At 45.3% G+C, this 9,960-nt stretch overlaps 1 protein-coding gene across 2 annotated transcripts in view; it reads right to left on the reverse strand.

Moving 5' to 3' along the window:
* The window catches only part of plekhh3 (pleckstrin homology, MyTH4 and FERM domain containing H3), a 33,071-nt gene extending 23,330 nt beyond the window's left edge, over positions 1-9,741 (reverse strand). For both annotated transcript variants that reach the window (XM_030058668.1, XM_030058667.1), the window contains exons 1-2: positions 9,056-9,741; positions 3,337-3,392 (exon numbers count right to left, since the gene is read on the reverse strand). In XM_030058668.1, coding sequence (XP_029914528.1) covers positions 3,337-3,392; positions 9,056-9,190 — 191 coding nt within the window. In that variant the 5' untranslated portion in view covers positions 9,191-9,741. The remainder of the gene's footprint in view (positions 1-3,336; positions 3,393-9,055) is intronic.
* Between the last annotated feature and the right edge of the window lie 219 nt (positions 9,742-9,960).

The following is a 9,960-nucleotide window of genomic DNA, read 5'->3' on the forward strand; positions in this document are numbered from 1 at the left end:
TTGACAGACAGGCTGACTGACACTCAGACAGGCAATTACCAGGGGCCCACTTCTGAGTCTTTCACGCAAACACCCACGTTTCATGCATGCTCATTCTCTGTCTCGCTCTCTCTCTCTCTCACACACACACACACACACACAACACACATGAAAATATATTCTGACCCTGGTCTCTGTCAGTCATTAGTGTCTGGCATCCCGTACCAAAAAATGACAACTTTTTGACAGACAAAGACAGTCAAAAGTCATCAGAAAAAAAGGGGAGCTAATAGGAAGACAGAGAGAACAAGTGGTGTGAGAGAGAGATGGAGAAATCCTCAAAGTGTCTGCTGTCCTTATTGCACAGTTTGTACCCTGGCGTGCCCCCGTTACCAAAAACAACTTAAGAGAGCGCGGGCAAGAAAGAAAAGTAGGGATGCAAAAAAAATAGCGATGATGTAAGACAGATATGAGTGTAAGCGCAGTGGGAGGGAGCGGGCTGCTTGGCACTTGGTGCTGCCAGGAGGACAGACTGAGGAGACCTGGCCCTGTCTGACTGCACAGATATTGACCGTAACACACGCTATGGGTAAGCTGTCTGCTACTGTCCAGAGTCTGTGAAAACTACACACACAGACAAACTGGTACAGGAATCCTAATCAAGCTACTGTTATTAATTATAGCCAACAAACAAAGCCAACATCAGAGGAAATTCACTGTAGTGTAAGATAAAAAAAAAAAAAAAGAAATCACAACTGAGATGTCAGTGACTGAACTCACAAATATTAAGATGCATGTATAGCATGTATATAATCATATGATAGAGGCAGCCCACATGTCAAAACAACAATGCAGCATGAATATCCATAGTTTCATGAAATTATCACTATCCTAGAAAATGTTAATTGATGACGAATGTTGCGAGTTGTGAAACTGTGAGCCTGATGCATGTGATACACAAACGTGACAAAATAAACTACCTGGTTCTGTGTCACATTCCTGGAGAAACACCGAGATATTTTGATCACATTAAATCTGTGTATTTATCTTCACGTACAAAACTGACGCTTGAAATTTGACTGTGCAGCCGCGTTACCACTGTTCCAACACGACTGATTTTCTACTAACAAGTCATTATCATCAAACAAGTTATAAGTCTACAAATAGCTTTAAAATGTGACTAACCATGTCAGGCCTCCATCACCCTACACACACACACACACACTCCAGAGCCAATGAACACTTGGCTCCACCCATCACTCTATCTCCCTCCCAATTCACATGAGACTTGCAGCATGACAAATTACCCGCACATTATCATATTAACCTCCGACTAGTATGACAAACATGAATTCTCCCCTCCAAATTCATCACCATCATCACGTCTAGGTCATTATTCCAACCAATAATTGAGATTAACGACTCTTGGCCAATTCAACTCAACGGCCAAATAAATGTACAAAGCAAATAAAGCTGTCCTGCCTGTTACGTGAGACCGGAGATGAATGGAATGAATGAATGTGGCACCACTGGCTACGTCACACGACGCCCAGATTTCCCTCTTTAAAACTGAACCTCTGGGTGTGTCTAGTCATTGGCCAGGTAATGACCGAGCACCGCACTCGCTAACCTCCCTGCTCAACGTGATGATTGCAGTCAGGCTTTTAGCACACTCTCTACAAAACCAGTAGTAAATCATGCCATGTGGTAGCCTGAAGGCCTCCTAAGCTGCTCTGTGGAAGTGACACACACATACACACGCACGCACACATTAGCACTTTCAGGACACACCTCTTCTGGGAGTGTTGCTGAGGTGGGACTGAGTCACTCAGTCCAGTCAGTGTGCCCTTGTCACTCCTTCCTCTCCCTCAAGCCTCAAGAGACAGCACGTCCCATTTAATTGTATAACAATGTCTCGGCAGCAGCAGCTACCCCCCACCCCCCATCCCCAACCCACCAGCCACACACACACACACACACACACACACACACACACACACACACACACACACACAAGCATGCACACACACACACACACACACACAAACTCCACCTCCATTCACCTTTGGCTGCTGGAGCTTTCTTCTTGCTGAGAGTTGCCGCAGCCCTACATGTCTAGCTTTGTGACTCACAGCGTGCCTGTGCTGTGAGTGGGCAGATATACAGTAGAGACTGTGGGTGGGTGGGGGTGGGGGGGGGGTGATACGGGCATGATGCCAGAGATAGTGTGGTGCAGAGCCTGGCAACATCACTGTCTGAGATCACAGCCCTCCACTTACGGGCTGCATCAAGCCATCCATGAATCACTCCTTTTCATTGTCTGTGGTATTCACTTGTCAGTCGAATGACCATTTGAATTTCATGATTCGCGGGTCAGTAGCGATGGGTACAGACATGAAGCTTTGTGATTGTATTTGTCATTCCGGCAGCTAAATTACAGAAGCCTGTTGATACATGTGAGTATAAATAAGGCCTTACTCACCGTGGTTGGACTCAATAATTTAGGGTGAAGAGTGACGACTAGGGCTGGGCGATACAAAATCAAATATCGGCTCAAATATCATGATTTCCTGGACGTCCTTCCTCAATATCAATACAGTGACGATATTGTAGGGATGCTATTTCTGATTTCATACGATATTTTTGATAAACAGTCAGTGGTAATGTGGATATGATGACTATGCAGGTAGATGTAAAAAATAGAACAGCTTAAATAGTCCAGTAAGTTCTGGAAATTGTATCTCGTTACTATAATACAGCATTTAAAACACAGGAAAAGACAACACATATGCCATATCATGACATTACGACTTCCAGAACTCCAGATGATATCTAGTCTTATCACCCGATATCAATAAAATACCGATATATCACCCAGCCTCCAGTGAAGACTGAAATTACTGAAGAGGGAAGCCCATTAATGTCAAAAGTCAGTGGCCATGAGGTCAACTTGTGAATACAAGTGAAACTAAAAACGAGCAAATCATTGGATCTACGCCACTCAATTATTATCACGGCATTTTATCAAACATTATCTATAACCAGCTGAAGCATCACTGTAGCTATGGAAAGCCTTTTGACTTGTCCATGAACATGTGAGTGTGTGCGAGTGTATGTGGGGTTAGGTCCGTGTGTTGTGATAGACACAAGGTTAAAATCTCATGATTTATGCTAACATGCATTGTAAAGGGAAGTGAAAGATAAAGTGATTGGCCTGTTGTGATACATGTGCCTCACTCAGGAAGGTTAGATTGATTTTTTTTTTTTTAAATCACCATATTCAGAGGAACTGTGTGTGTGAAAGAGGGAACTAATACTTCCTAAAAGTTGAAAAAAAAAAAATTCTCTTCTCCTTACCCGTTTGTTCCATTGGCTGTTCGAGTTGGTTGAGAAACAGTCACCTCAGCTGGGCTCTGTCAACAAAGAGTGAGAGAGAGAGAGAGAGAGAGAGAGAGAGAGTAGGGTAAATAGATGATAATGCAACACAAACAGTGGTCCGTCCCAGACCTGGTCCCCATGTTGGAGCGCTCCCTCAAAGGCAGGTCTGCCTTCAGTGGCCGTGTTACGGTACAGCATGCAGCCATTCCTGGCAGCCTCTGCACATAGCTGCTCTGTTCCTGTAATGCTTGGCTTTCACTTGCAAGGGGTGAGCTGGTGGGGAGAAATATGGCATGCAAAACAGGCTCATTTAATATAGGAGTGGGGAACAGAGGAATCTTTTGTGCTTTAGCTGTACGCACCGTGACCAGCTTACCCCCAAAACGCTTTTATTCAGATAGAGCCATTTCTCTCAAAAAGTTGCTCACTTAAAAATAGTGCCTGGTGTTTAAAGGTTACAATGAAAGTGCAAGCAAGCGGCCAAAATAAAAAAAAAATTCTCTTTTTATTCTGTTTACCTTCACTTTTGTTGGACATTTTATCTTATTTTATTGTATATTTATCTTTGCCTTGCTGTTTATTTGATATTGTTACTTGTTAACTATTCTGCTGCTGCTGTGTCACTTTAAATTTCCTTGGGGGATCAATAAAGGTCAATCAATCTATCTAAAAATGATCATTACATATTAATCAAAATATATGTCTAGGGTCAGATAAGATCCCAGTTGGTCACTTGAGGGTTAAACCATGAGGTCAAAATTAATGCAGTTGTCATTAAGATTAAAACAGTTTTCATAATGGACACAGTCACTTCATTTTAGATAATCTGATGACAAAAGGCTTATTATTTACATTATCAGAGACTTCTCCAGTGGCCTTGATTAACTCTGCATCTACATTTAAGACTCATATCATGGTTACAACTCGGCCACTCTATACTCATTGCTGCAGCACAGTACAAATGTTGAGGCGTAAGCAGATAAACCAAGCCAGAGAGGGAAAGAGAGCAATGGGAGGATTGCAGGATGTAGTGGTGATCATATGCGAATTATCTGCTTAAAACAACCATGAATCTTTATGTCTAGGAATATTCCTAATTTCTACAAACCATGTCGTTGTGCCAAATCATATGACTCCCTCTCTCTTTCTCTGTCAGGCATCGGCTTCTTATGGAAATTGGGGTGAGCACGTCAACCGATTACACATGGGGCCCCCGCTGGTAGACAAGCTAAATCAAATTTCATGGGTGGAACACTGAACTTTTCATTCCAGGACGCCCCTATGAAGCAGAAGATGGGAGAGGAGGTTTCCTTTTACAGCGTACAGACCCCTAGATTCCCAACCTGACCTCGGAAAACCCCACCGGACATCAGAGCTTGCCTGTGTGCAAGTTGGACAGATTCCCTGGTGTGCAGGGCAGCGCTTGTGCGTCCCCTTGGCTTGACTTGTTGTCTCTGTGAGCCACATCCTTGAGCCAGGTCCTGTGGCTGCCCCTGCCCAGCTTGGGGTGTTGGCCTACCTGAAACTCTATCCAGGTCAGCTCTGGGCCCCTCACAGTTCACACACCACACTTTACTACTGGGCAAACTAGCCTAAGTATAGGACCTGCCCTGCAAAAACAGTCTGCTGCCTCTTTTTGGATAGCTCAAAAATAACAAAGAAAACATGAACTGCAAATTTATAGGCTAGTATGGAATCTGTGTGACGGTTATGGGGCAGATGGGCTCTGAGGCAAATGAGGAAAAGATGAAGAAGGTGCAGATAATGAGATTTAGTTAATGTTTAACACAGGGAGAAGTACTGTAAATGTCAAACCAGACTGACAAGAATAACTGAGGGCGTCATAAAGCGATTTATGAATGGAGGCCTCTGTGGAAGACAGCTCCCTACCCCCTGTCTCTGTCATCCATAAATAATTTAGCCAAGCCAACAGCCCCAGACAAGAAAATTCAGACAGATAGCCTTGCCTGAAAACGAAAAATCAATTCCAATCACATCACTGACTGAAAAAATGTAATTCCATGACACAAATTAATCAGTGGATCAATAGTCTAATGGATCAGGTAGCGCGAATTGGCATGTTTTGAGTAATTCTCCAAAGAAAGTGACATTTAAAATAAAAACAGCTTTCCAATGGAGTTAATGGGCTGCGGGATCAGGAACAAGGATAGCGTGCAATGCTATCCTGGCAATGGTCTCCCCTTGGACGGGCAGGGGATGAATCACTCCAGACAAGAACGGAGCATGGAGGGAAAGAGAGCGATGCCGTGATGTGTTCGTTCCGTGGCTGACTTCCGCCCCCCCCCCCGCCCCCTCCCTCTCTCTCCCTCTTTCTCTCTGTCTCTCTCTCCCCTTGCAGCTCTCCTGGGAGGCTGAGTAATAACCAGGAGGAAATGCTTGGGCTCTGCCAGTGTCGGCCTGAAGACCAGATGTGTGGCCTGGAGGTGGTGAGGCAGGGACGCAACGGAAACCAAATATAAACCAGCGTACCGTGACACCTCTGAAAACGGAGGGCAGCAGAGCCGGTTAATGGGACCCGCTCTGAGCATAGCAGGACTGTGCCCGTTTGTTCCCAGTAACAGGATGCACTGCGGTGCTCCACTCCACACTTACAACTGCCCAGGCATAGGCACTTGGTGGTGGTAGCTTGGTGGTAAGCGTGACTTCACATTGCATAAAAGCTGAATAAAGATTCAGTGGAAACATGGAAAGGAGAGAGAATGACGGATGTCCTGTCCTAAAATTAGTGCCCTGCTGTCCCAACACTGGAGGCATTCAGTTCTGTGTGACTGTTTGGGCAGCTGTTGGGGAGCAATTTCTTTGAATGAGGACTGTAAACATGCAGGGAAGGTTTCTGCCATGGCCCTGTGCTCTAAGGGCCAAGCCTACACAAGCGTCAGCACTGACTCATGATTCCAACCTCAGTGAGAAGAGCCCTGGCAATGAACAGCGTGTCGCCTATGGCTTTGGTACTGTGGATGCTACACACATGGCAGCATGTTGGAAAACGACGCTGGAGATCGTGGTGAGGGTTTTGGATGGCAAAAGCAAGGGAGACTCCACCAGACTTGTGGGTAACTGTGGTCACCCCTGGCATGAGCTGGGCAGAGGCCTATTAAATGGGATATTTCAGAGTTAGGCAGCCCAAAAGACACACACACTCACACACCCAGGGAGGTCTGGCCTGCTGTCTGAAAATGTGGCCTGTCAAGCACTGGACATAATGGAGGTCTCTGGGTAAACGATGGAACACAGCCCTGAAGGGCTTTCCCTGGGTCTCATCCTACACCCCCACCCGCTAACCCATCACTGCCCCTCCGCCCTGCCCCCTCTTCAAACCACCACTGACACCATGGAAAGCTAAACAATATCGACTTGATCTGTGTGTTCCCAGGGTGGCCTTTGGGAAGCATAACGAATGGTGTTGGCTAAGAGTGGGTCAGCTGAGATCTTAATTATTGACTCAGCATGAAGTATTGACAGAGCCAGCACACAGCAGTGATACAAGTCAAGAGGAAACAGGATGTGCAATGGGCAGGTAATCAATGGTCAATAACCTCCGAAACAGCTGAGTAGATTTTGGAGCTAAAAAGGCTTGCCTAGCTCAAAAGGGCATATCGCTGCCTTCTGTTATTGTGATAAACATTTGTCATGTCAATCACTAAATGGTTCCTTCTGCTTGAGAACCAATCTGATTAGCTGAACAGCCGCCAACAGTGCATGATGACAAAAGGGAGAGATATCACTAACTTTAAAAGATTTACCATTTCCATGGTGCCCATAACTAATTTTGAATATTTACAAGCTAGAAATCAAGACAATCAAGATGCACATCAGTGGTGTGATACAAATTCAGAGCAGACTGCAAAGAAAAAGAAGCCAAGGGAGCTTGAGACTCAATTTTGAACTATAATATGTGATTTTCTATATGCAGCTTCACTGTCACCTTTTCCAAATTGTTCTCTTGGGAATTCTACATCAGTTTGACATTCCCAATTAAGACGCACGGACCACCACTGTGGTGTCTTATTATTCCCTTTAGATGCATCATCATCTTTGAAAAACACTAGGTGTACAGCTGTCCATCAATCCAATTTCACTTTAGAAAGTTAAGTTCTGCTCTCAAAACCACAGGCCTACGAAACAGTAACCCACTGCTGAGCCCCAACCACACGGAGAAACATGGATGTGAAGCTGCAGCATCAGATGACAACAGAGGGCAAACTCTGGTTATGATCAAGGGGCCAGGTTGCATCTTAATGAGGGAGCCGGGGAAGTTACAGGAAAAGAGGAGCGCTACTTTAAAAGGCCATCAGGCATCTCCATTGGGACATGTTACTATGATCTTGTATTGATTGCAGATATGGAGAACGATTGGGTTTCACTGGCCATCATTGCTAGACAGATGGTGCACAATGATCAAGGCAGGAATGTTTGCCAAGACGACCAGTGCTACACACCGACACCTCTGAGGGTGTCCTTAGGCAACAGATGTTGCTCTTATCTGTTGGGGTCTGGTGCTGTTAGACTTCTGTTGAGACAATAACTGTGAAAACACTTATCTGTTCCCAACGTTTTCATGCAAATCTCTTCCGTGTTCCACCAGTTGGCGGCAAGCAGACAATAGGGCTGACAAATAGATAAGCAGCCTATGTGCATGTAGTTGCTCCAGGTGGTATCGTTTTCATCAGGTGAGGTTGAGTGTTAGCCTTGTCTCAACAGCACAGAACAACTAGGCCTCTTATAACCAAATAACATACAGATTAGGCAGAGTGTGTACACTGGAGTGCAAGATTGCCAATATATGAGAAACCATGGTGAAGAGAAACTTCCTTTAAAGAGGATCTCATTTGAAGGAAACCACACACAAAGCGAGAATTACAAGCAGGCACGCAAACCTGATGATTATTTGAAGGCAGATTCACGAAGGGTAATTCTCAGAGACTATACATGGAGTGCTGTACGTTGGGTCCTACAGAAAGAGCCTACCGCAATTCAAGGCAACAATGCCCCCTCACAAGTGGGTGGACAATGCTGAACTCTCTGTGCCTGATCAGATGACTAACATTACTGAGAAGACAAGGCCACAGTCTTGTTTGCAATTGAGTGGACAGGGGCCAAACACACAGGATCAGTTCAATTCAACACTGAGTTTTATAGCTTGCATCAGAGTGTGTGGGATTGCTCAATGTTGCCTAAGCCTCAAAGAGCAGGGCCGTGCAAATTTAAACATCAAACTGGGAAGCGGCAGCACAATCTGTGTCAATGGTAGAGGCTTGTATATTAAGGCAAAAGGGCAGCTCATGTAAGCCTGGATGATTCCCACGCATTCCCTAAACACAACAAAATGAAGCCCTTAACTCAGCAACATTGCAGCCTGCCTCTTCAAAATATGGGCAACCTGATGAACACAGGCTACACTTATTACTTGTCATCATGTCGTCAAGTTCCACATTAAAACTGTGCAAGGCAAGCACTGCAATTTGGACTAAATCTGATCCCCTTTGTGAAAACTTAAGAGGATGACATGCAAGATGCACAGGTTAGTATTTAGACATTTTATTGCAGCTATTTTAGGAGTTAAATATCAATCGCAGGCCTACACTGACACACAGATTCAGTTATGAATCAGTTAAGGTGAGGTTTATTCGGTAATCATGCATAGGGATTGCTGTCTGCTGCAGGTGGAGAGTATTACCCGTCCATTGGAAGTCAAGTCCTCCTTGTTGCGCAATTCAAAAGACTCTTCCTCCTCTTTCTCCCCATAGTCCCGTCCGAGCAAACTGAAGCCCTGCCTGCAGCACAGAAACCAGCGAAACCCTTGCAAAGGCATTCAAATGAGCTTAAGTGTGTCGTCTTCAGCTATCCAGGTCGCTGAAGTCAACATTCACGGTGTTGTCTCGGCGGCAAGTAACTCCAAGAGCGGCGTGACAGCATGCAGGACTCCCTCTCCATAGATATCCAAAGGTGAAGGGTAGCATAAGCTCGCTCTCTCACTCTCTCTCCCTCTCTCACACACACTTTCTCTCTTTTTTTTTTTTTCCCTCTCGGAGTTATCGTGAAAAGAAGACGTCTAATTACTGTCCATGGTGACAGACATACTCCAGGAATTCAAAAGGAAACTAACAGAGAGCTGTCCTTTACTTGGAGCAAATCCGTCGCTCTCTTAAGGTCTCCCGCAGCTGCCCAGGACACCTTGCTGTCGCACCGTAAGTCAACTAAAAACACACCAGTTTGGTCTCCAGAAATGGCACTGAGGGCTCTGACATGTAGACCGAGTCAGGAGCGGTTGACAGGAGCGATTCTGGAGCCGTCAGCAGCTTCAACACTCTTTGAAAGTGAGTTAAAGTGGGCAAAAGTAACTTACACCTCTGTGTCAGAGCGGCTGTCTGAACTGTAGAGTTTGAACAAAAGCGTGCAGCAGCTGGGTCTGATTGGGGTGGGCGGAGTCGCCACGCCCCCGGTGTCACCGCCGGAATGTGATTGGCTGCAGGCAGACACTCCCCGGGATGACACGCCCCCAAGACACGCCTCCTCACACTTACAGAGAATCACATGCCCTTTTATAAATGATATAATGAAATCACCATGTCACCATAGTAG

Source organism: Myripristis murdjan, chromosome 8 (genome assembly GCF_902150065.1).
Source record: "Myripristis murdjan chromosome 8, fMyrMur1.1, whole genome shotgun sequence".
In the NCBI taxonomy this organism is placed as follows: domain Eukaryota; kingdom Metazoa; phylum Chordata; class Actinopteri; order Holocentriformes; family Holocentridae; genus Myripristis; species Myripristis murdjan.